This window comes from Coturnix japonica, chromosome 1 (assembly GCF_054131305.1).
Source record: "Coturnix japonica strain WE chromosome 1, WE-NBRP24, whole genome shotgun sequence".
NCBI classification, from domain to species: domain Eukaryota; kingdom Metazoa; phylum Chordata; class Aves; order Galliformes; family Phasianidae; genus Coturnix; species Coturnix japonica.
The window spans coordinates 18,620,067-18,647,757 of record NC_140663.1 but is presented as its reverse complement, the minus strand read 5'-3'; the positions used below and the strand labels follow the sequence as shown (position 1 = coordinate 18,647,757).

The 27,691-nt window shown below is 35.9% G+C and overlaps 1 protein-coding gene across 2 annotated transcripts in view; it reads right to left on the bottom strand.

The window, feature by feature from the left end:
- GRM8 (glutamate metabotropic receptor 8) overlaps positions 1–27,691 on the bottom strand; it is a 303,037-nt gene that overhangs the window by 33,208 nt on the left and 242,138 nt on the right. For both annotated transcript variants that reach the window (XM_032442703.2, XM_015852739.3), the window contains exons 7-8: positions 22,143–22,279; positions 3,301–4,236 (exon numbers count right to left, since the gene is read on the bottom strand). In XM_032442703.2, coding sequence (XP_032298594.2) covers positions 3,301–4,236; positions 22,143–22,279 — 1,073 coding nt within the window. The remainder of the gene's footprint in view (positions 1–3,300; positions 4,237–22,142; positions 22,280–27,691) is intronic.

Here is a 27,691-nt window from a genome sequence, read left to right as displayed (position 1 = left end):
GTTCCTCAACATGCATGTCTGTTGTCTGACAGATATCAACAATCATAGTTTGGTTTAGAATCATGTACATTCTATCCAGAGTCTTTGAGAAACGTTATATATGGGGAAAATGATTCAATAACTACGAAGTATAAAGATGACCTTTCCATAATTATTTATGAATTTTGGATCCAGATACCTGTGTTTACCACTTAGTTATTTTCAGTGGAAATTATATCAGTGGAACTTATATCAGTGGAAATATCCTGATAGTGAAATAAAAATGATTCTCTAAGCATTCTACTTACTCTGTGTTCATAGCATAGTTTATTAATATAAATTTATTTTCCAAATACACATAATGATTTCTCCTACTGTTGAAAGTTCTACTAATATTTAAGAAAACAGAAGTGCTTTAAAACACTTTGGAGAATTTTTGCCTACTCTATTCCAAATGAAATACGTTTAAACTCAAAAGCACAATTAAATGCTATTCTGAAATACACCTGGCTTGTAACAGATTCTATATTAAATGTTATTACAGTCAACATTTCAAAAAAGGAACTATTGCTTTGAAGAGTACTTGAAGTTCCTCAACTTATTGCTTGCTCATTCTCTCTAAACAAATTCAACCCATTAAAAACAGATTTTAAAATCAACAGAAAGCATGTAAACATTAAAGAAATGTCTGCTTTTATTTAATTTCTTCAATCTTCAAAATATATCATAAAATTTTGAATCATTTAAATTGGAAAAGGCCTTCAAGAATAACAATATAAGAGATCTCAAGATGTTCAATAACATATTAGCTTGGTTTAAAAATGCTTCTCTAGTGGCTGTGTAATACTGAGAAACCTCCATCTAGGCCTTGCTTGGGTCCCAGCAGAAGAAAGAAGTCAAGCTGTTGGAGTGGGTCTGGAGAACTCCAGCAACAACAGAGAGCTCCAGACCTGCAGCAACTTTCCTATGAAAAAAGGCTGAGGAAGCTTGGCTTGTTCAGCCTGGAGAAGAGAAGGCTCTGGTGAGACATGAACACAGCCTTCCAGTAATTAAACAGAGTGGGAGACTGACTTTTTACATGGGTAGATGGTGGCAGGATGACAGTTTTAAACTAAAAGAGGAGAAATTTAATTTAGATGTTAGAAGGAAATTCTTTACTCAGTGGGCAGTAAGGCACTGGCAAAGGATGCCCAGAGAAGATGTGGATGCCCCATTCCTGGTGGCACTCAAGACCAGGTTGGATGGCACCTTAGGCAGGCTGATCCAGTCAGTGGTAACCTGCTCATGGCAAGGGGGCTGGAGTTTCATGATATTTAAGGTCCCTTTCAAGTTGGAGTACATTCAGACAATATATGTTTCTGTTCACTAAAAGTTATTAGTTTTTTTCCTCTTCAAATAAACAATTGATTGTATGAATGCATGAGCTATTATGATGATGTCTGTAATACTCTGTGTGGAAATATGTTTTTATTTACAGCCAAAAGTAGAAACATTGTGAAAAGAATTATTTGAATTACAAAACTACTGTATTAGCATATTAATTTGCTTTTCTTTTCTGGAAAGTTGTTATCTGAAGAATAAGAAATCATCTTTAAAGAAGGCAACTAAGAAGTGAAATTTAGTGTAGAAGCTGTGTGATTTAGAATAACATGTATTTAGTCTTAGGTTTCATATGACAAATGCAGAAGAGGTTTTAATTAATCCCATCTATAGATGTCAAATCCAAATCATCCCTTTCTACAAGCTGAGATGAAGCAATGGTATAAATCAGACCTCACTGCCTAGTTTCCAGCCAAGTAATATTTTCTGTGTTTCAATACTCAGAACTACTTGTTACTGGTGCTTACCATAAAACTTACTCGACCAAGCTGTTCAAACAAATGTACTACGAAATCTTTTTCCGACTTAAACCTGAGTACACACACAGAAATTCAGAATTTAAATACAATGCACCTGAATATATTTTCTTATACCAAACTTTTTTTAATCTTCAGTGTGTCTATTATATGTCATTATCTCATTACTCAGTTATTCTGATTTAATACAAACAGCTGTGGAAATCAAACATTATCCAATTCAGTAAGCCTGCTTACTTCAATGTTTAGTGTGGATTTTTTTTTTTTTTTTTTTTCACCACACACACACTTTTCACCATACAATTTATCCATGTGAATTAACAGAATTAATAACCTTTTTTTTTTTTTTTTTTTTTTTAAAAAAAAATACATGTGGGTCTATTTCTTTATTTTACAAGCAAGAGTGTCACCTTAACTGAGAACATGTTAAACTCTTGAGCAACTAAAAGTGGATACATGCTAACTTCTCCAACCAAATTAATTAAATTTAATATATGTACTTAAAAATATTATAAAAATCACCTGGTAAAAGAGAAGGGAAAAGAATTTATATAAAGGAGTAATGACTTTATTTTCTTATGATTTTTCTAGTTCTTAGAGATTTGCAGTTTTTTTTTGTTTTTTTTGTTTGTTTTTTGTTTTCTTTTTTTTGTTTTTTTTTGCAGAAGTTTGCAGAAGATTGATGTTGCTATTATTGCTTTTTCCTGCCTAACTTAACTTATTCTCTTCACCACTATCAGCTGACTACAAACTCACACAGTAGATATTTATCCCTGTCTTCCCATTAGAACAGAAAAAGGGAAGAGTTATAGGATATGATTTGTATGGTCTCACCATTACTGATACCAGGAAAGAACTGTGCCAACTAAAAAAGGAGTAACATATAACCACGCAAGCAATGTTGAACTTCTCATTAAAACATCAGGAAAAAGTTTTCCCTCTGAGACAATAATAAATGCCTTAGGTAATTTCACATATGCTTCATTCACTCCTCCTATCTTATTTAAATTATATGTGTCAATCAGAGGGAATAGTAATTGTTTTCATTCTGTCCCAGCATTCTTCTTCATTATTTTTGACAAATGTACGTTGATCTTCTTGGGCTTTTGAAACATAACCACTGCTACCAGATATGTGGATTATAAAGATTTACAGTGCTTCATGTAACAGGCTGGAGCATTAGGAAAGGGCAGTAATGAGCATCAACAGAAACAGTCATTTAATGCAAGGATATAGCAAGAAAATGAAAACATTATTACCCACAGTCACATTCAACAGCTTGTGTTGAAATGCAGGAAACCTACTATTTGAATCACATATTTTATTTCCTATGAATTCTGAGACTGTTCATAATTAGCACTCAGAACTGCTAAATCTTTTGAGTGAAAGTGTTGCAGTTTTACAAGTATAGTAAGACAAAAAAATAAGGAGAGTATGGTATTTGATTTGCAAAGTTATCACTTACCTTTTCTGCTGATTGGGCCGTACCAAAAAAGATTGGAATAAAAGCTAACCAAATTATGCACGTTGTGTACATAGTAAATCCAATAGGTTTTGCTTCATTGAAGGTCTCTGGAACCCCTCTTGTTTTAATAGCATAAACAGTACATGTGACCATCAAGAGAATACTGTATCCAAGGGAACAAATGAGAGACAGATCTGAAATGTCACATTTGAGAACTCCCCTGGCATTTTCTGGTTCAAGAGTCCTCTGCTCTCCATAATCTACTATGGTGTGTGGTGGATCAATAGCAAACCAGATGAACACTCCAATAAGCTGCAAGGATATGAGACTGAAAGTGATCACCAGCTGGGAAGCTGGACTAATGAATTTGGGAGCTGTGACTGATTTCTTACCCTGTTCAAATATTCTGTGAATTCTATTTGTTTTGGTAAGCAAGGCAGCATAGCTGAAACACATGCCAAGTCCTAGGAAGATCCTCCGAAATGAGCAGATCACTGTATCAGGTGTGGCAATCATTAAAAAAGTAATGGAATAACAGAGAAAAATCCCAGTCAAGAGCACATAACTGAGCTCCCGTCCAGAGGCCCTGACGATCGGAGTATCGTTGTACCGGACAAATGTCACGATGACAAAGGTGGTGGCAATTATACCAAGAATAGCTATGAAGACGGGCACAATGGCCCACGGAGAATGCCACTCCAGTTTGATTATGGGGATAAGCTGGCAATCTGTACGGTTGGCGTTCGGTCTCTTATTGATGGGGCAAAGTTCACAAGTGAATTCATCCACCTGGTAGTGGTACCCTTCGCAGCGTTCACAGTGCCAGCAGCAGGGTACCCCCTTCACGGTTTTCTTTCTTTCCCCAGCTTTACAGGGTAGGCTGCAGACAGATGCCGGATGAGTGTGCTCTCTATTAGCCCACTGCATGTCTTCTACCTGTGGGTATAAAAAATTAATGAGCCTTCTATTCACTCTCATTTATAATATCCTAATCCTGGCCACACATTTGTCATAAATCACTACATGCTGACAGTCCAAATGCAGTTTACCATAATAAGAAACCTGTTTCTTCACCATGTATTGACTTTATGAAAGTGTTAAATGATTGTGTCCAATAAATCATTCATGCCACTGGCTTGATGAGTGTCATTAGTTTCTATTTACCTCTTTACTGCTGACCAAATTGACATCTATAAGGATATTTATTGACTCATGGCTGCTTTAAAAGCAAAAAACCCCTGTACGCAGCGCTTTAAAAGTTAATCATATGCAAATATAAGTTCCACTAGTTCTCAACCATTTAATTACAAAATAAGGGTACAAGAGTTTCAAATAAGTTTCTGGTATAGTGAAGAAAAAGACTGAAATCTCTTTGCATCCGTTTTGTCAGAACAAAAAGTGCCAGAAAAAAGCACCAGTGTATAGAAAATGCAATGCCGCCTCTTCCAAGAATGTTGGTATTTCACACTTTTTTTTTTACTTTCTGAATTTGAAAATTCACAAAGGAGTTTTGTTTTCATTTCTAGAAGACAAAATGAGCATATGTTTCTTTCTGAATTATAATGGAAAAAGAAGTCATGGCTACACTTTAGTTCTCCCAATTTAAAAATTCCAAGATATTTTTTGTAGTATAAAGCAGACGCACACAGTGCAGTCTTCCTTTGGAAGTTGCAAATTTCTCCACAGCAGAGCATTAACAAAATAAATGTGATTTCTTGTGGGTTGTTTTTTTTTTGTGTGTGTGTGTGTTTTTGTGGGTTTTGTTGTTGTTGTTGTTGTTTTTTCATGCTCTTGTCTATTCTTCATGCATACTCCTGCCATATAAAATCTGTATGGGAAACCAATGGACTTAAAGTGTCCATTGCTTAAAATTATCACTCAAATTAGTGCCAGCAACCCTTAGCCCACCCTTAGTGCGTTCTGCAAGAGGTCACACCAAATGATCCAGAGCAGTTGGCAGAGCAAATCATTTCTTACAGGCACCACATTCGCTCTGCCATGCTCCCATGTTCCATCTTTTATTCCTTTGTTTGCTGGTAAGCACTCAAGGATGAAGGACTTGCCTTGTTCTTGTCTATTAAGTACTTAGCACTTCCATTAAATTTAGAGGTTTTATTTATAAGTGAAATAGCAGTAACAAAACTTCACACATCAAAAGTGTTTTCAGCTCCTTCTGGAGGAGGACAGAATAGGGACAGCTTATCAAGAAGGCTAATTTTGGCCTCAAAGGTTTACTTTTCCAGTCATTTTTCAAGAGATTTGGGAGAAAATCACAATGTAGAATGTCCAGACTTTTCCTTCCTCTGAGTACCATGTTACAGTATTACACAGCCTGAATATACAAGAAGCATGTAGACTGGCTCTTTGACTCTTTTGTCCCTTCTGCACAGTGTAGGACTTGGCTTTCACTTGACACTCAAAAGGGCAAACAAGTGACCACATGGTACTGAGGACAAACATGCTCACATGGGCAACACAGTGAGTCCCTTGAGTCATCTAAGGACATCATTTGATCAGGGACTGATTAATGATTAAACTGAGTAATGATTAAAGAAGACTGAGATGTCCTTCTGGGGAGTACCTTCTGCTTTCTTTTCAGACAGAAGCAATCCAGATAACTGAAAAGCCATGCTACTTCTGGTTATTGCAGTAATTCCCAGCTACACATACATGCAGCATTCCTCATTTGGTCCAGTTTTTAGTTTTTTCTATGATATGAATTTAATAAAGAAATATGGTCAAAGTCATTATTACAACAAAGCTCTTAAAGCTCTATCTGTTTTTCCAGCTATCAAATGTATGTATCAACTTCCTGGGTTCTTGAATCTGTGAGGAATATTCACCTGTGTCATTATTTTTCTATTCATAGATTACAGCAATCATTAACCCACATCTTCTTTAAGATTGAATTTAGACAATATATGATAGTAGGAATTGTTGATATACAAGGAAGAGGAGGATCATCAGAGACATTTTTGGAACATACAGTCATGCACACTGTATAATTTTCAGAACTGCTGAATACCTGTAATTGTCATCAAATTCAAAAGTAGTTTCTGGATGCTTAGCTTCCTCCAAAAACAGGTGGTTTTTTTTGTTTTGTTTTGTTTGTTGTTGTTGTTTTGTTGTTTGTTTTTGTTTTTGTTTGTTTTTTGTTCATTTGTTTTTTGTTTGTTTTTAAGTGGACAGAAAGACGTAACAGTGGAACTTTCAAAATTACCACAGGGAAACTATTCAGTCCACTTAATTAATTTAAATGGGAGCCTACATGCTTAATCTGTTTATGAAAATCCCACTGTTTCCCTATGCAGTTTTTATCATCTAAATGCTTTGGAAAACCTGCCCCAAAGTGATTTATAAGTTCAAATACTGCAAAATATCAGAATAGCTTAATTTTAGTCACACATTTTTAAACAGGATTCCCATGGGAGAATGAAAATGACAAGGAAGACATGACCACAAACACACAAATAATAATAATAATAATAATAATTAATAGAATGACAAAAGGTTGTGTTTTTTTGTTTTGGGTTTTTTTTTTGACATTAAAAGAAAACATGAGAAAGTCATGCAGCTCTTCAGCCCTTATTGATGAAAAAATTGGTCTTTATCAGTCTTTATATTTCTCAGCTCCTGCTAGGCCAGTGTGAGTCTCAGCTTTTTAAGCAGCCTTAGGCAAACTTGGATTGTAGAAGATTTATTTTTTAACTTTCATTTTCATGTGACATCTGCTAGCTGCTTTTCACTACAGTGTGACATATGACAAGACTAAATTCATTGTAAAATACATTGTTTAGATGAGATGGACTGGGCTGGCTGGGTCTGTATTTATTACCATTAATGTAATTAATTTAATAATCATTATTATCAACTTTCAGTGGCTCCAATGAATTTGCAGTGTCTAACAGATTGATGTGCTGTCATGGAGTACTTTACTTTCCCCTATCACGAGGTTTTGTTTTCGAGTATTCCAATACTTACTACAGTAAAAATATCTGAAAGATTGTGACAGCATGTCTGTAAGGCACATATTCAATTTCTACAAAATACATCATGATGCAGAAAGAGAATGGCTTCACTGCTATTTAAATAGACATAAAAATCATCCTTATGTGAGATATCTGCCTGATGGAGTGGCAATTTGCTTTAATTTGCAGCGCTAAGGTTCACAGTTCACTAAACCATCAAAACACAGAGGAAATACCATTTCATATCAAAATTGTGTAAACACCTCTATCCTTCGTGAACATTACAAATACAATTTTCTCTAATATCTAATAACAAAGCTAAAAATTAATGATTCGAGAAATGGGATCAAACAAGATGAGATTTACATGCCACTCTACAAAAAGCACATTTACATTCCTGGCACCTACATTCCTCCAACAATTGAGCAGCTCATTCATCTAGCAACGCTCCAAGCAACTGAAGGAGACCAATCAAAATGCTGTTAATAGGTCACATACAATTTCTGAACCATTTAAGTATACAAGAACGCTCTGTTTTTCATTCTTTATGATAATGGAAATAATTATCAATTACATAATTCACCAAAGGATGATAATACAAAACACTTCAGAGGATTTATATCAAGGACTTAGCTGGACAGTATTTTAATGTTTTGGATTATGTTGAACTATCAATTGCAGGAATTTCCATTTTTGAAGCCTTATCTCAGAGCTAGAAATGTATCTAAAAATGAAAAATACGTGTTTATGAATATTATTCTAATTAATAGAATTATACAAAATACGAACAGAGGAATATAAGCAGTGTATTCTACACGAAAAATAGGAGCAGGTTAACATCTTATTTGATTACTTAGCAAAGATCTTCAGAAGCATCAAGCTCTCACATACAACTTTATATGTCTTTTATTCGGATTCTTATTTATAAAAAATGACAAAGGTCTGAAACATCCCCTGCTGCTGTTACTAAGAGCTATACTTATTTCTGTCTCAAGTTTCTGGAAGTATTTCCCTTCTGACAAAAAGGTTCATCAGAAGATCACAGCAAATGAATGAGTTAAGGCAATTTAGTCCAATATTTAGTTTTTTGAATTGTCTAATGCATCTACTCTCAGAGTAAAAGTTCCAGTCTCTAATATACCTTGTCCAATCAAGTCATCTGAACAATCACACACCAAAATTGAACTGAAACTGGTTCAACTGAAGTGAATACATTATTAGTCTGAATATAATGATCATTGCATTCAGTCTGCTAGACAGATTTTATCCCTCTAGAGAACAGCTGACAGACTAAACTTACAAACACTTAAGCAAGCACATGTAGAATGGAAATAAGTCAAGGGCAAAAAATATACTTGAAAGGAAAATGCTACAAAAAAAACTAGAGAGAATTCATATTGTCAATCATAGCCTCAAATCACTATCATGGTGCTATTTCCCATCAATTTGTAGGTACCTTTCATTCTCAATGGTTCTCGGATTCTCACAGAATCACAGAATTGCAGGGGTTGGAAGGGACCTCTAGAGATCATCGAGTCCAACCCCCCTGCCAAAGCAGGCTCCCTACACCATGTCACACAGGTAGGCGTCCAGGCGGGTCTTGAATATCTCCAGAGAAGGAGACTCCACCACCTCCCTGGGCAGCCTGTTCCAGTGCTCCGTCACCCTCACTGTAAAGAAGTTCTTCTGCACATTCGTGCGGAACTTCCTATGCTGTACTTTCATCCCATTACCCCTAGTCCTATCCCCACGCATTACTGAAAAGAGACCAGACTCACCACTATGGCTCCCACACCTCAGGTATTTATAAACCTGGATCAAATCCCCTCTCCGCCTTCTTTTCTCAAGGCTAAACAGACCCAGTTCCCTAAGTCTCTCCTCAAAGGGGAGATGCTCCAGGCCCTTCACCATCTTATTGGCCCTCCGCTGGACTCTTTCCAAGAGATCCCTGTCTTTTTTGTACTGGGGAGCCCAGAACTGGACACAATATTCCAGATGAGGCCTCACCAGGGCAGAGTAGAGGGGGAGGATCACCTCCTTCGACCTGCTGGACACGCTCTTTGTAATACACCCCAGTATGCCATTGGCTTTCTTGGCTACAAGGGCACACTGCTGGCTCATGGTCAATCTGTCGTCCACCAGGACACCCAGGTCCCTCTCAGCAGAGCTCCTCTCCAGCAGGTCTTCCCCCAGCCTGTACTGGTGCATGCAATTATTTCTACCCAGGTGCAAGACTCTGCACTTGCTTTTGTTAAACCTCATCCGGTTTCTTACTGCCCAGCTCTCCAGCCTGTCCAGGTCTCGCTGAATGGCAGCACAGCTTTCAGGCCTATCAGCCAATCCTCCCAACTTTGTGTCATCAGCAAACTTGCTGAGGGTGGTCACTATCCCCTCATCAAGGTCGTAGATGAAGATGTTGAACAAGACTGGACCCAGTACAGACCCCTGGGGGACGCCGCTAGTTACAGGCCTCCAGCCAGACACCGCACCGCCAACGACAACCCTCTGCACTCTGCCAGTCAGCCAATTCTCAACCCACTTCACTGTACACTCATCTATACCATACTTCCTCAGCTTTGTTATAAGGATGTCACTCACTTCCACTGCTCAGAGTAGAGAGAAAGAAGACAAGGAGTTAATCACAAATACCATTTGAATGCAAAGGACTTTCATCTTTGAGTTGATGGCTAATTCACTGAAGGTTCCCTATCTTCTAGGGGAAAAAAGAGTCACCATTACATATTTTTAGTCATGGAGGAAATTTTGTCCCCAGACACTTTCATGATGGACTACTTGTTAGATACTATGATGTCCTGCATTAGAACTCATGCAGTTTTAGACCAGTCCAGTAACTTCAGTGAAGTTATGTCAACAAGGGCTTAACTTTATACATATTTAATAGTACTTAAGAAGATGACTTATTATCACGTTTCTTATCACTAGGATTAATTAATTTATTTTAAACCATAAATTAGCCAAACATATATTTTTTTTGCAAATATTTACATTCAAGCAGAACTGTCAACAAGACAGGAAGCACAACGTTGATGACCCAAAGAATAACAGGAAACGGAGCTGGAAGGTCATGTGATCTTATGACCCTCAACCTCCAAAAAGCACTTAAGCAAAGTGAAGAACTTGAAATTTTGATCAAAGGTGCCCTCACCTCAGCAGCACTGTAACATAATTGACTGTGCCAGAGGAACAGAAAATTCTGATTGAAATGTGGGGATCAAGTTTATTTCCCCACTTCAAGAGAGGTATCACTAAAACACTCCTGATTTATTTGCCTAACCTTTTTTAAGGAAAATAGCTGCTAATGCATGTAGTGTCTTCTACCCTGAAGCACTGCAAAGTCCTAAACATGGAGATGTAGATTTTGACATTCCTCTAAGGTAGCTCACACTATAATAGTTTGTGCCACCTTTGTCAGCTTCATTTAGGGAACAGTCACATCTTTCCATTCTACTCATTTTAGATTTTCAGCACTACATAAAAAATAAAATAAAATAAAATAAAATAAAGGAGATCACAGAGAGCTCTCAAATATAGCTTCATCCAGGTAACAAAATCACATGTAGAAAGTCTGAAAGTCTGAGCTATTTCAGAAATGGCAACAGACTGTGATTTATACTAAGATTTTCAGCAGCAGGGGGAGAGCTCCCTGCCAAGCCTCTGCTGAAGCTAAGAATGAAGTGTCAATAACTGAACTGAAAATTCTGCAGAGAGACTTAGTGGTATGGCAGGCAAAAAACAAACATGTGTGTTGGGGTTTAAACTGGCAGGCAGCTCAACACCAATTCAGCAATTTGCTCAATCCCCTGCCCCAGTGGGATGGGGGAGAGAATTTTAAAAGGTAGATCTTGTGGGTTGAGACAAAGATAGTTTAATAGGATGGAAAAGAAAAGAAAAAGGATAATAATAACAAAAACTTGTGCAAAAAAAGTGATACACAATGCAATTACTCACCACATGCCAACTGATGCCCAGCCAGACTCCAAGAAGCACCAGTTCCCCCAATCAACTCCTCCAGTTTTATTCTGTGGGTTTCCTATTTGGGTCAGCTGTTCTGGTTCTGTCCCCTCCCTGCTCCTTGTGCACACCTCTGCCCCCTTGCTAGCAGGGCAGCATTAGAAGCCAAAATGTCCTTTACTTTTAGCCCTACTTTGCAACAGCTACAACACCAATATGTTACCAACATTATTCTCATCCTAAATCCCAAACAGAGCACCCAAGTAGCTATTAGGAGGAAAATTATTTCTGCAAAAATCAGGTCAATGCAGAAGAAGTTTAAGCTAGAGAAAGCACTACCCAGTGCATTTACCAAGGGTGAGGGAGAGAGAAATAATCCTTGTTGCTAAGGAAAGAATTATAAACATTCTAAACGAGATCACTTCAGGAAGTCAGGAACTTTCATAAAGACTAAGCATACTGAGATTTATTCTATGATATGCAAATAACTAACTGAGGAATTGGAAAACTATTTAGACTATATGGGAAAGTACAGAAAACTTGCAAACTGTAAACCATGGAATCATAGAATGGCTTTGGTTGGAAGGGATTGAAAAGCCCACTCAGTTCCAGACTTCAGGTGTGGCCAGGGCTTCCACCCATCAGCTCAGGCTGCCCAGGGCCCCATGCAATCTGGCCTTGAGCATCTCCAGGGATGGGGCATACACAAATATAGTGTTTATGCTATGAAAAGGGGACAAAAACTCAAGGATTTATCAAATTATCTGAATTATTGGTTTAACTAGAATCCTCAGAAAATTCCCAAAAGAAATAAACAAACACATTTTGAAAACAGATAAAACAAATAAACAAGACAAATAACAGCCAACAGGGATCTGTCAACAATAAGCTGTCACATTTCCTTCTGTGGGAGGATAACAGGCATCGTGGATGAGAGACAAGCGGGTAGTTGTCATTTATCTTAACATTAGAAAGATTTTTGACACCATCTCAAATTACACTCTCAGTCATAAGCAACCTATTGAAACAGATCTAGCCCCGAAGGGCTGAGTGCGAATTATATCAGAAAACTGCAGGAAGATAAAATACGTCATTGATTCGCTGTCATAATGGAAGGGGTGGTATATGATGGGGCCTGAAAAGTGTTTGTTCTCAGTATGCTTTTATTTAATGCTTGTAAAAAACATTTAATTAAGTTTGGATGATAGAACAGAATATATAGTGATGAAATTTGAGTAGTAACACTGGATAGAATAAGGTTGGAGCTACAATGAAGGTCAGAGTACTTAATCCACGTAACACTGCTGAACTGAAAAGGATCTGAGAAGAAAAAAAAAAAAGGAGCAAGCATTTTAACAAGATAAAGCCTTACAAGATAGAAAGTATAGAGAGATAGCAGCACTTCATAAATTGAGATGTCAGAGCTATGATGTAGATCACACGATGAATCAATAATAAATATTCCCCCCCAAAAAGCCATATGCCATCCCGAGAAACATGGACAGATAAAATAATCTTTCTCATTTACTCTCTACCAGCAAGTATATTAAATGAAGTTTCTCCTACATTCTCTGCTAGTGAGATCAGACAGAGCGCTTTATGAAGGTTGGATTGTTGTGGCTGTTTGAATTAAAATCAAATGTGAAGTCCAGGGGAAAACAGTAAAGATCACATATGTTTCTAGCAAACACGATCTGTGGGACTAAACTGAATAAACCCAGGTTGTAAAGCCTGGAGAAATTATTCAGTCTAGGGGGTAAGACAACCATCTTCAAATGCATAAAAAGGATGAGGATGTGCTCAATGAACAGTGAACAAGATATGTAAAAGGCTTAAATTACAGCAATGAGAACTAACATTGGGTATTTTTAAGATACTTCAGAGTTATAAGGGTAGTTAAAAAATGGAACAAGATGTCTTCAGAGGCAGTAAAGTCCTCATCCTTGGAGTGACAAGCTACTATCTTTATGAGAGGGCTAAATAGTCTCTTGAGAACCCTTTAGCTGCATTCTTGTGTAGCACATTATGGCAGATTTCAGGTACTACATATTTTGAACACACACAAAAAAAAAAAAAAAGAAAAAAGAAAAAACAAATCATAACTGGATCAGACAAATAGAAACACTGTAATGCATCTTCATAAAAGTTAAATATCTTTAGACTGTCTTTATGGTTTTAAAGAATGCCTATTTAAGGAACTACTTTTTATATTTATAAGAGTAATACTTAAGCATTTTAAACAGTTTTAAGAGTAGGGTTTCTGTGTTGCTTTTTACTATGGGAAAAATGCTCTGCTGAGATATGGTAGGGTAAGAGAAATCACCACTGTCACAGTAGTAAGCTTTTCCACACTGACATAAAATCAAAACAAAACAAAACAACAACAGACAAACAGTAAAAAAAATAAAATAATAATAATTTGGGAAATGCTATGTATTCTTCCATTACAAAACAAGACCAGTCTGGAGACTTATGTGTGGATGGAAAGATCTTTGTGAAAAATGTGAAAGATCTTTGTCCTTACCTACTAATGGAATACACAACCTGAGGGACAGAAGCAATAGGGAATCTAGGCAAGTAACTAAGTTTATAAGGTAATAAATCTGTTTCAGCATTCTTCTAGAGCTCTTGCTAAATATATAATCTTGCATTCACTTTAGAAACTAATGTGTTAAGTCTAGTTGTTTGTGTCTTTTCCAGTATTTGCTGAAGGCATATAAGAAATCTGCCTTAGAGGAGGGGATTACAAAAAAATCAAATGAAGCAAACAAAAGCTAGAAACCTTAAGATATCATGTCTGACTGAGATCTCTGGAGTACTCCTCTGACCCCACATCTAAATGAGTTATGTCAGAATCAATCTGCACAGATCACGTGCTCGAGCCAGCCCATAGTGATGTAGATTGCCCAGCCCTCCAGGCAGCGCAATCCAATGCTTAATTATCCTCATATTTAAAATTTTCCTGCATGCTCATATTAAAACTCATTTACTGCAATTCAAATCCACTTTTTCTAACAGCCAAATTAACTATGACTAACAATACATTATTTTCAAGATTAATCTTTTCAGCATTGAAAGAAATTAGCATAACTCCATCCAGTTCAGTCTTCTCAAGACTAAACAATCCTACGCTGTTCAACCTTTCCCTGCGAACATACTTTCAGAAGGTTGATTGTTCTCACTGTTTGTAATGGGACATTTTCCAGCTTTCTACTTCTGGAAGTGAAGTCACAGTTTTGCTGCTGAGGTAACAGCAATGAGGAAAAGATGAATTACATTATCCATTCATGAATTCACTGCAGCAGTAGTATCTGGCAATGCAAATCCCAGTTAACCATTGCAAAGCCTCTGCTTACCCTAAAAGGGGAAATTTACCAAGTTACTGAAATCCTTATTGCAGTCCTCCCTTTGTGTCCCAGTCACTCCTGGCACATCTTATTGTCCCCCTCCCCACTAAATCTGTTCACTGTGAAGTGAAGTTACAGTGAGATAAGCCATCATGTTCCATTCCCTGTCTTAACTGTAAGAAACACCACAATATCACCATGAAAAGCAGTGATGAAACATTTTGGAAATGGGTAAAATGATTCACTTTTTATCTTTCGCAGCTGAAAAGAATATGGTTGAGGATTTATCAGGATGAAATAAATATTAGATGAGTGTGCTAAAGAAATAATATTAATAATGAACTGAAGAGAAATTACAGGAAAGCAAACAGAAGAAAAAAAATCAGACAGTAATGTACTACTAACTGTTGGTTATTCTCTTTTAACATCTCAAAAGTACTGAATGTCTTATTAATTTTCTATTTAATGAATTTTAATTTAGTAGCAGACTGCCATTATGTAACACAAATGCACAATGATCAAATATTATTTAATCTACCATTTTTAAGCTTTTAAGATGAACATTTTGCTTCTAGGTTTAAAGGGCAGCTTAGTATTTAAATTGTAATACATATACAAATTGCTGTGTGGGAGAGGAGAAAGATGGAAAGGACTGGGGAAAAAAAAAATGCTGATGGACTATGTTTCACACTGCTACCTCACAAAGCAACTCACTGAAGATTTGCTGCTGGTCGTGCTTAATCTAAATGCCCACTAATGTTTGTTTATGCTAAATGCCACACCACTGTGAAGTACAACAGGTGCAGCTCTGAAGTTCTGTACTTGAATGCAAAGCTTTTCAAGAATACATACAAAAGATTCTGATTTCATATTGTTATATTATTGCATATTTCCTTTAATGTGAAAGAAGAGAGCCACAAAGATGATCAAAGGGCTGGAGCACATCTCCTACGAAGAAGGACTGACAGACCTGAACTTGTTCAGTTTGCAGACAAGATGGTGCTGGGGAGACCTCCTTGCAGCCTTCCAGTACCTGAGGGGAGTATATAAGTAGGAGGGGGAGCAATGTTTTACATGGTCTGATTCTGATGGGAGAAGGAGAAATCGTTTTAAAACAAAAGAGAGGAGATTTAAGATAGATGTTAGATGGCACTGGGACACTGGTACTGCTGCCCAGTGAATCTGTGGATGCCCCATCCTGGGAGGCATTCAAGGCCAGGTTGGATGGGGCCCTGGGCACCCTGAGCTGGTGAGGGAAAGCCTGTCCATGACAGGACCACTAGATGGTCTTCAAGGTTTCTTCCAACCCAAACCATTCTGTGATTTGGTAATTCTATGGAAAAAAATAATAATAATAATAATAATTTTAAACAAAAACAATTCATTTTATTTGTTATGAACGGTAATATCTCCTTTCTGCTTTCTGAAATTAATAAGAATACTCTGCAGTCTTGTTGGTTGTGACTATTTAAATAATAAATATCTCATTCTAATAATAATCCCTGTACAGAATTATCACGCTGAAAAAAAAAAAATCTCTGTGAATTTTCTACTCAAGAAACCTATGACACTCACAGCCAAGTTCGTAATTGCAGCCCCATTTTTCATTTGAAAATCCTGACTTTTGCTCACTCTGACAATGTGGGAAAAATCCTCTCAGCAGAGGTTGCTTCAATGGCAATTTGGTATCATTCTAATGAAGAACAAATGATTATCCAAGGTCAGGAAATTTTCTTAGCAGCTTTTCTTTTCTTCCATTTTTTTTTTCTTTAGAGTCAGTCAAGATGTCTGTTTCACTAAAAAAGTTACTACTAAGACTAACAAAGAAAAAAAGCTTCAGAAAGAAGAAAAGATGTCACTATTCTCGGGTTCTTCCAATGGCCTTGGATCTTCAGCATTTCTTTTCACCTTCTTTCAAAATCATCAAATCCTATTTTTATTGCATGTTTCAGATGCTTCACTGGCTGGTACACAGTCTGCATACACTGCTGACTGATCTCTCAAGTGCAGCGTTTGTCATTAGTGACTACAAGTTCTATACTGAACTCAGATTTGGACAGTAAAGGAGAATAAATCCTGAGTCATACTTACTGACCAGTGCTAAGGCCAGGACTAGCTTTGTAAAACATAAGTCATAAGTACTCTTCTAAGACCCGTGATAGTCTCTTTCTATTTGACTTCTAGCCCTTTATGGAATAAAGGAAAATGGCAGTATATTTTTGAGAAAAATAGAAGAACCCAAACACTTTCACTTGTCTTAGTGATTTATTTTTAACCCAGCATCAACAATTTTCAGGCAGATAACAGGGATGGAGTTTAAGGTTAAAGTTTATTGCCCTGTGGGCAGAAGAATACCCCACAGGCAATATTTTTTGTCATATTTTGTTTGCAGTTAAAATCATATATAGCACTAACTGTTCCTGTTGTGCATTTCATGACGGTGTTTTTTGTTGGACACAGGGGTTATGTTCAGCAATTTTTTAAAAAATATATCGATTATATAATAGTTACCAACGGAACTCTGGCTTCTTTAATGAAATATCATGGCCTACAGCAAAGCTTGAAATTTGTTTGCTGTAGTTAGAGAAAATACCACAAGCTTCTTGAATCATTTTCTGTTATCATGTCAGAAGAAAGGGAACTAATGCATTTTGAATCCGTTACTTCTAAAAAGAATTGACTAATGTCAGTGTTGATAGTTTCTTCCAGGATTAGATACATAATTTACAAGACTCCTAGCAAAGAAGAGAAATCAAACACTGATTTAAATCTTCCTGTGATATGGCTGCCTGAAGGGAAGCTCATTCTCGATGCGGAGTTCCCAAATTTTACTAGTTCACCAAACACTATGCTTAAGGCTGATGGTGATTATGGCTGTCTCTGATAGTTCATCACATCAGTGTAATTTTAATTTACGGATTTCTTAGTTATAAATCAAGACCATCACAGAAAATTTGCTGCCCCTGAGTCATATATCTCATCAGTGCATACACACTATAAATCAGAGAGCTTATGTATCCTATTATTTCTAAGAGGATGCTGGAAATCAGATATTGTAAAATTTCATTTTCTGTTCATCTGAATTCCTGTGCTTTGGTGAATGAAAAAAAAAAAAAAAAAAAAAAAAAAAATCATCTTAATAATTGGACATTTTTACTTGAAAGTTATAGTGCTTTGATATTCATTTTTTTCCTTAAGAGCTAAGTTAACATAATTGGATCTCTATGCAAGCTTCTTAACTGCTTTATCTAAATCTCTGATTGTGAAAGTACCAATAACTGTGCATGCCACATCACTAAAAGATGATCAACATAGAAAAATATACATTTGTGTCCACGTAATTTTTCAGATTAGGTTCTATCAATAGAGATTTTGATAGACAGAAACTATGTATAAGCAATGACATTTTTAAAGAGGAAAAAAGCCTTTCAAAAATGAACCAAAAACAATGGAGTGGGTTGCTGAGTCATAAAGGTAACTGAGAAAATTATTACTGAAACTCAGGACTGGAACTATTTCCATTTTCTGCCACTAAAATAAAAAGCCATCGGTTAACACATCTTTCTAGCCCTTACTGCAATATGAACAATACAGAACACAGTTTCTAAGAGGACATTCATTATTAGTCATGCAAGTAAGTTGATTTCAAATCATAAGTGCTAGGAAAAGCAAGCTTGTTTTTAACTTTCCTCCTACTGAGATTACATGGTTGAGAGACCAAATTTGTTAAACCCACACATTTGTAGAAAACGTTTACATGTGATCTGATATGCAAAATATTGTTGCAATATGAATGAAACATAACTTTTATTAAAACCAAAACAAAAAACGTCTTTTACTTTTTAAAATAAATTCATTAAAAAAAGAAGAATATTTTGGAATGAAAACAATCAAAGTTGTCTGAGAATGTTATCTTTTCCTACTGATAAAGAAAAGAAAATGAGGAAAGCAAATAACCATAAGCCCTATCAGTTAACCTAGTATCTAAAGGAAAGATTTTTTCTGTCAAAGTGATTAAAAAAAGCCAAACATCTTGGGTCTGATTATTTACAGAACACTAGGAATATTTAAATTCAAACAACCTTAGAGAGGAAAATGACTTTAAAAGGAATACAAATTTACACTGCAAGAATCTTGTAAAATGATAATTATATAAAAGACAGCCAAGATTTTTTGATGCTGTAGTTTGAGATATTTGCCCTCAGTATTTCCTTACATCTGAAAGTGATTAAAATACTTTATTCAGACTCAAATTGAAGGGAAAGTTTAAATTTGTTTAAATTTAAAAGTTTAAATTTAACTTTTTTTTATCACACATCACAACATTATCACACATCTTTGTTTTGTAAGGATTGCAAGTGCACTAGTAGCAGTAATCATGAAGTTTCTATATCTGGAACCTATAGCTGCTTCAGACAAACTCTGAAAGGTCAGTCTGCCTAAAGGAGAGCATTAATGTTAGTGAGGGCTACAGGGAGAGACCAGTATCCCAGCTAGAAGCCTTTATATCAGCAGTGAGGCCTGCTGACAAAGAACCCCTTAGGGAGCCTTTATCTAGCCAGGGTTGGCACTTTCTGCCCAAAGTGGAACACAGCATTGCAGCAGGAAACAAACAAGTCCAAAGTTTGACCACAAGGATCTGAAGAGGCAGTGAAAACTCTGAGGAACCAGAGAATAAAAGAGGAATCCTGAGGGTTGCATTCAGAACACAGACAGGGCTTGCTACCAGGTGATGACACAACAGTGACCTGCAGTCAAGATTCAGCAGTGAAAATATCACTAAGTTCCCTTTGAGAAAGGAAATAAAAATACATTGAAAGGGAGAAAGGAAACTTTTGACTCCACTAATTAGGTACAAGTTATCTTCTGATCTTCATTTAATTAGTTGTTCAAAAGGCTTATTGTACTGCAAACTCAGCATTTCCATGATTTAATTTTATGTCACAGAAAGTAAATACATGAAAAAAAAAAAAAAAAAGAAAAAAAAAAGTTATAAGCTATATAGACCAAAAAAATCATAAGCGGCTTATGGCATGTTACCACACAATTTGAAGTAGAAGCATCTGTAGCAACAGGATTGGTGGTATCTATAGAGAATATCTAGCTATCACAGAGATTTGTTAAAAATCAGTAATGTGTGTTTTCATCAAGAAGAAGCTCTGCAGGAGGAAGAAAGACACAGTGGGCAAAGTATTATATTTAAGAAACATCCTGTGTATAGAACAAAAAAGTTAAAAAGTTTTCTGCCATCATCATACTTCTTTGTCTTCAATAAATATAAAAGTTTTATCTGAAACCACAGAAAATATCCACTGTGTTCCCTCAGATCTACTGGCAATCAAAGGCTCTATCTAATCTGCAAGTATGATTATTTGGAGTATTGACAATCACCCGCAAGGATTACTCGGTTTCAATATACTTATCTATTCAGATGAGACAGTAGGAATGTCACAGCAGATCACCATGTAGCATTAGAATCACTGATGTGCTAAATAAGTTCAGTGAATACAGAAACAGAGGGAAAAAACCTGCATCCCCCATATTATGACTTCCTTCACTGTTACTGTACCAGTACCCGTATAGACTGAGAGGGTGTGTTCAATCATCTATAACAATAACTAGAAATTCAGCATCTCAAACCCTGACAAACCCAATCTTCCTTTTTGAGGTCCTCCAAGACCAAGAAATTCAGAAATAGGTGAAAAACATGGAGAGAAAGATCTCGTTATTGAATCTGGCTGCGTAAGCAACCCACAGGAGCAATCATGGCCAGGTGAGCATGGGGTGAGACAAGCTGAAACACCAGCAGCACGACTTTGCACCAACCCTTTGACATCTCTACCACTCACAAGCTAGGTAGCTCACCTGTGAATTTGGACACATTATGATGTCCAGTGAGTGATCTCACAAAGGTTAAAAAAAGGTACATTCTAATACATCCATTCTCAGTCAGAGCTACAAAGAGGCATCCTTAAATCCTTTCCTGATTACCTGATACCTTTGTGATCAATGTGCTTTAGCATGGTGCAGTATCAGCAGTCTGAATCCATCGGTATGTCAGAGAACTCAGTGCAGTACACATATATCAGGTAGAAATAATGGGATGGAAAATCTACAGATTAATGAAAAAATTGAGTAGCCTTGGTGGGGACAGAAAAGTGCAAACTGGAATGGAATTAAAATTGAAGCAAATTCTAAGATAGTTACTACTGTATAATTGCTATGTTAATGCTAAAATGTGTAAAATGTATGTATCAGTTTTCAGCTTTATTTCTGTGACTGCTACATATAATTTCGGCTGTAGGGATGTTTTTTTCCTTTTTTTTTTTTTTTTTGTGTGTGTGTGTTTTTGGTTTTTTTTCCCTGTTTTCTTGTTTCTTCTATTTGCTCTGAAGAATTAAGTAAATGAGACCTTACCAAGTATTGACAGATATAAAATAACAGATATGACAAAGTGGTTTAACAGCTGGGCCTGCAAATGGGGAGCTATTTCATGTAATACTATTGGTAGCATTCAGACAATTATTTGCAAAGTAGTCTCAACATGAGAATCATTTGTACATATTTACAACACTGTCTTTCTTACATTTTATCAGGAACATCTCATATGAGCTGTTAGAAACTTGCTCTTTGTGATTTGACTGAAATCACTGAATAAATTCCTCTCTGTGAATCCAGACACCAGTTCACTCCATCCTTTAGCAAAACCACAACTGATATTTCAAATCTGAAGAGCTAAGGTAAACCCTCTAAAAGATGGGTTAGCTTAACTTCCGTTTTCTCAGGACTACAAGCTTCCTGATCCCCAAAACTTCAGCTATGGCTTAATGCATAGCTGACACTGAAATATTATTTCATAGGCTATTCTCTGAACCTTACTGGAATGTTGATTCTCGAAACAAATATGGCTCAATGCACATGAAGAGCTTAGTTACTATTAAATTTGCACAATACAGTAAAGCATAAATTAGAAACACTTTCCAAGGAAGAGTAACTTATTTTTTCTGTTATTATGTAATAAGGGCTAACTATATATAAAAACTCCAAAGTCTCCCTTTATATTCAAGAATTTTATTTTATTTTTTTTTCAGTAGTTCAGCATCCCAGTGTTTCAACCAAATCAAAAGTGGTCAGATAGTTCAAACATCCCTTTTACAAAGTACATTTCCATCCCTTTGCATTCCGTCCATATTTGAAATACCCAAGCAATATATATGTGTGAAATATTTTGTCTGACACCTTCTTTTGAACTATATTACTATTTCCCTGCCTAACTTCATAGTCAAACCAAAGAATATTGGATATATAATGATTGTAAAATGTAAATTAAAGCAGCAGGAAAAAGTGTAGCACAACTTTAAAAACACCAAAAAGCAAACTCATTTTCATTTTTTATGTTAGATTTTGCAAGTCTTTTGAGACTTCTCAAAAAGAGAAAGGAATAACTTTTCTCTGCCTACTAATAGAACTCTTCAATGTTTCTGAAGTGGAATGATGTAACACACAAATGGTTGCATTTTTCCAATGTCTGCATCATAGTTAAACTACCACTTACATTTAGATGAAGTTGATTGGTCCAGTGACCAATTATTTTGTATTCTGTACTCTTGTTGGTGATCTGATACTGAAAAATATCATAACGTCCAGGAGCATCTCCATTTTCATTGAAGATAACAGGTGTTCCAGCACTCCCTGAAAAAAAATTAGAAAGCACTTAGGATAAATATCTTTACAGTAATTTTCTAGAAAAATACATATTATGGGAGAAAAGTACTAATTAGACACAGTTGATGACAGTGAGTAGGTTCTTCTTAATACAATGCTACTATTGGAATAAATCATAAAAAATGTGTGATATTATCATTATAACAAATTCTTCCTTATATGTAAGTTAACTAAAGCAACACTGAAAAAAAAATAATAATCCAAACATCAGTAGTGAAAGAGTTACTTTTGACATGCAAAAGGATACAGTTTCATTTTTGGATTTGAACATAATGCAGTAGACGTAAACTCAAATAGCAATCTTGGAATGAACTCCTTAAAGTATGAAAACAAATGAATACTTTCATTGTAAGTGCCAATGCTTATAAAAGACCTTGAGGAAGAAGTGTCTAGATCTGGTCACAATTAATGTGATCAGCTTGAAGCAATGACCACCTGTGTCTAAGTGTTTCATCAAGATAAACTGAGGTTAGCAGCTGTGTTTGTTGCTTTCTCTTCCATACATGACACTGACAGACCAAAAGGTCCATTGCTGAAGCTGTCAGAATTTATAAATCGGCACTCTGTTCTTACTTCGATCAACAAAATGTTCAAAGATTGAAAACTACATGTCTACCTTGGCAACTAGGCTGGCCAAATTAGAACATGTTTTGATGAATGTTCCACAAGGTTATCACGTCCAAGGATCTGCACTTCTACAGAGACTTTTTGAAAACTGCACAAAGAATGCTATATTCACCAGTCCATCCGGTTCATACATATAGCGGAAATAAATTTATAATTGAGGCCCACTGACAAAAAATTCAAGTATCTTAAAGTTGTTTTTCAGTAATTGGAAAATGAAATACGTGTTTACTGAGTAAAGAATGAACAAATGAACAAAAACACAAAACAACGGCATTTTTACATTTCTCCATACGAATAATAATAAAAGGAAAGTATTGTGTTCACAATAAAATCCTACAGTATAATCTTGTTAATGCAGTACTTAGAGGCACTAAGTCCACTGCATGAGTGGAAAAAAGAAGAAAAAAAAAAAAAAAAGCTTGAAAGTCTGTATAAATATTACACAGAAGTTGGCCAGTGGAAATGGGGGTAGCAATCTACATACCCCAGAATTTCAGCATAAATACTTCTTGTATCTCTGTCATGCATAAACTGTTATGTTCTCCTGTTTTGTGTAACAGCTTTTATACAAAACTGATAACCAGTGAAATAAACAGAGCTTTCTGAGTGACAACTGGCACATTAATCACTGTGCCAATTTCACAGTTCTGCCAGCAAAACTTTGGCAGCAAAGATTAGATATGAGTAACCACAAAAGAGGAGTATCAACAGATTATGTGTCATAAATACTTAAGGCCCCATTAAAATACAAGAGGCTTGGTACAGAATTTTGGAAATCTCTACATGTTTTGCTTTCAATTCCTTTGACAGAATGAACTGCGAGACAAATAGCAGTCTACAGTCTTTTATAAGCAGTGAAATTATTCTTCACTGCACAAATAGATGGTTGATCCAATAAAATTCTTTCATAAAATAAACACACACTCAGCAGTTTTGCTGAGTAGCTATTGAGGTAACCTTCACACTATTGCTGTCAAGTAGCAATAGGATTCATCTTTCTACTCAACAGCATTTAAGCAGCTCATGGAAGAGCAAGTATCTTTTACCAATAGGTGCAAAGTGTCATTTGTTCTAATGATCAATTAGGACTTCAGTCATTTTTATGCTCAGCCAAAAGTGAGCTTAAAATCTACTGCTTTTTTCTTTTTTGATATAGTCATGTTTTCAATTAGAGCGTTTCACACTGCCCTCCTCAGCTGGCAGTGACAAACATTCTGCTCAATTCAGCTGTTGCTTAACTGATTCCAACACAGTCTCTCTTACAGCAGAAGTTGCAACTGCTCTTCACACACCCTTTGAGCAGATGGGTTGGAAGGTAGGAACTCGGGGAGAAGCACCTCTCCTGATGTAAGCAGTTTAAGTTTGTGACCAGCTGAGTAACCTAAACATCTGTAAGTCTATGGGTTTTTGATGAGATACGTCACAAAGTCCTGAGAGAATTGATCAGTGTAGGTGCCAAAACATTCTTGATGATATTTGAAAATTTGTGGCAGTCAGATGAAGTCCACTGTGACTAGGAAAAAAAATCAACATCACATCCATTTTGAAGAAGGGTAAAAAGGATTACCCAGGGAACTACTGACCTGTCAGCCTTACCTCTGTGCTGGGGAATATCACAGAGTAGATCATCCTGGAAGCTATAGTGAAGCAGATAGAAGAAAGGAAGGTGATCCAAGAAAACCAGTAGGGCTTCACCAAGCACTAGCACTGTCTGACCAAACTTGTGGCCTTCTATTATGGTGTAGCTGCACCAATGAACAAGGGAAGAGCCACTGATGTCATCTATCTGGACTTAAGAGAGGTCTTTGACTCAGTTCCCCAGAACTTCCTTCTTTTTAAATTGGGAAGATATGGATTTGATGGGTGGACTGTTTAATAGACAAGAAAGATCATACCCGGAGAATAGTGATCAATGGCTCAATGTGATCAATTGTTCAATGTTCAGATGGAGATCAGAGACTCCAGTACTTGGATCGATGCTCTTTATGATCTTTATTAGTGACATTAACAGTGGGATCAAGTGAACCCTCAGCAAGTTTGCAGATGACAACAAGCTGTGTGGTGCAGCTGACACACACAAGGGATAGGATGCAATGAAGAGATATCAAGACAGGTTGAAATAGTAGACTCAGGAGAACCTCAGGTTGTTTTAGCAAGATTTTATCAGAAGCTTTGAAAGTGTAAGCAGAGAATGAAACTAAAGTCATTGATGTTCTCGAAACAAATCATCAACAATTAATCAGTGTTTTTTAAAAAATGTGAATCTCCTCTGAAGAATATTATGACCTGATGGATGATTTAGATGAATCACATCTAAGAAGACTAGTCAAAAAACAAAAAGGAAATATTTTACCTAAGAAAATATACTTTGATTGAATAACCCATTAAATATATGCTTTTCCAAATTAAAGTGAATGTACCTGTGGAAAAGCTGCCTAACACTGTATAGAAAAAAGATGATAAACCCATATGGGGAAACCCTAAAGCTGACTGTAACTAGTCATGTCAGTGGAAACACATTCAGATTTAGGCACTTTAAGAAACCTCACTAAGTTGTACAAGCAGCACCTTTTATGACAAGCTGACAAGAAAAATTAAGCACTCATACCCTCTACTATATGTGCTTCTATACTGGCATGAGTGCTTGTTCAGTATTATTGCCATTACAGGGAATTGCATTTTAGTATTAGTTCAAGACACTGAGTGAATATTGTTGAGATGCTGAGAGCTGGCTGATAAATCAAAACACAACACATTTCAGTCAGAAAGTAATATAGAAAAATATGCCCTACCTGAAGGAATCAGCCCAGGTTATATAAACTCCAGCATATACAAAAAAGACTTTGGGAAACCTCACTGAATAGTTCCTAGAAAGAATATTTACTTTAGAGACTAGATGCAGATATCCTCATTCAGGAACCAAATTTACTGGGTACCCTCATCTGAAAAATGTTATTTTTGCTTATGTAAAAAAATGAACCAGTAATGTTTATCTAGGCTAGCTCAGAGAATAAAGGGCAGCCTACGCTTTTTAAAAATAATTTCACTAATTTCATAATCATTTTCTTCTTAACTTGACAGCAATCAACTAGCAAGGTAGTCAAAGAGCAGTGAGAGAAATGTACTTTTTCACATTTTATTCTGTGTAGTTATGTTGTATCATTTTAACCCATGATTGACTAAAACATAAGAACATGGCAAAATTTCAAGAATACATGACAAGTTTGGCTAACTATTGAAAAATATGAAGCTTCATCTTTACTTACAGCCACCTCTTCCATTTTATTTGATAACTAACTTATTATGATATTCATTTCTCATGCTTATCTATGCTGGGCGGTTCCAAACTGCATTTAGATTATTATAATTATTATAAACATTTAACTGTATACTGATAAATGGAAAAAAAAGTTAAGCTACTGATATCAGTAGCTTAAGAGCGTTTCAAAACATAGCTTAAACTATCCAAAATTGTTCAACAGAAAACTAAAAAACAAACAAACAAACAAAAACACATGAGCTTATTAATTCAGAATCAAGGATTAATTGGATCCTTCTGAATTTTTATTGCCTTACACTGACAGGAAGATTGTTTTTGATAAACAACTGTTTTATGACAAGGCCTCTGTACACTGAACTTGAAAATTCACCTTTTTCTGAAGAAAAACTTAAACATGTACCTTGATGTTCTTAAGATGCTGGTCTGCAACTCCCTGTTGTGCCTGCTTTATCAAGTTTCTTTTCATGTGGACCTAAAAACTCTTCTTTTCTAATGCAAGTTGTGATCTTAGTTCCTTGTAGGATTATCAAACTACCTTGCCCAGACGAGCTCCACTGAAGTTTCTCTCTGTATATGTTGGTTAATGGAATGACAATAATTTTATTGTCATATTATAAGTTCATACAAGGTAGTAGCTGACTACAGATTAAAATGATTAATTTGCAGTGGAACCTAAAATAAGAAAAGTAGCAAGCTTTTAAAGACTTTTTTGTTATTATTTATTTATTTCTATTTTTTGCTTTTTAAGAAAGAAGAAAAAACCTGTTAAATTAAATAAACATGTTTGGATTTCCCTTACACAAATAACCCAAAATACAACAACGACAAAAACCTTCATTAAAAAGTTAGGTATCATGAGGCACTGCTACTTCAGTGACAGAAGTGTAGAACAGTGATAAGCCCCAGAAATGCCAACTACAGAATATTTCAATACCAACATAGCCATTACAAAGCTTGCTATGGTATTTTACCAGATTTCAGAAGTTTGATATCAATTTCATTTTCCAAAATGAAATGAAAATTGCGTAAGCTAAATATTCATCCTTTGAAGTGCTCCATACAGGCTGCTTTATCTTTTATGAAACCCACTGCAGTCAGCAGGGATTCGAGGCTATGGTTAGGTGAATAGAAGTAAAATAAGTTTATTATATCCTCTAACACAGTTAACTGTTGTGTGTCAAAAACTTCAGAATGCACCATCTGTTAGAATTTGGCAGTACTGGAAGACTCTTCAGATTTATAGGATCAACTCTTATTCCATTAATTTATATAATTAGTTTTAAGCGCTAACTGTTGGAGGAAGTTTTTTTAATTAGCATTTCATTTTAATTAGCTGCTAAAAAGAAAAAGTGCTGCAGAGATGTACATAACCTAAATTGTTCTCACTAAAGTAGGAAGAGGTAACCATTTGAATTTTCAGTACCTAAAATTCCCAGTGAACAAGAATTTATCTGTAAAATTACAAAGGAATT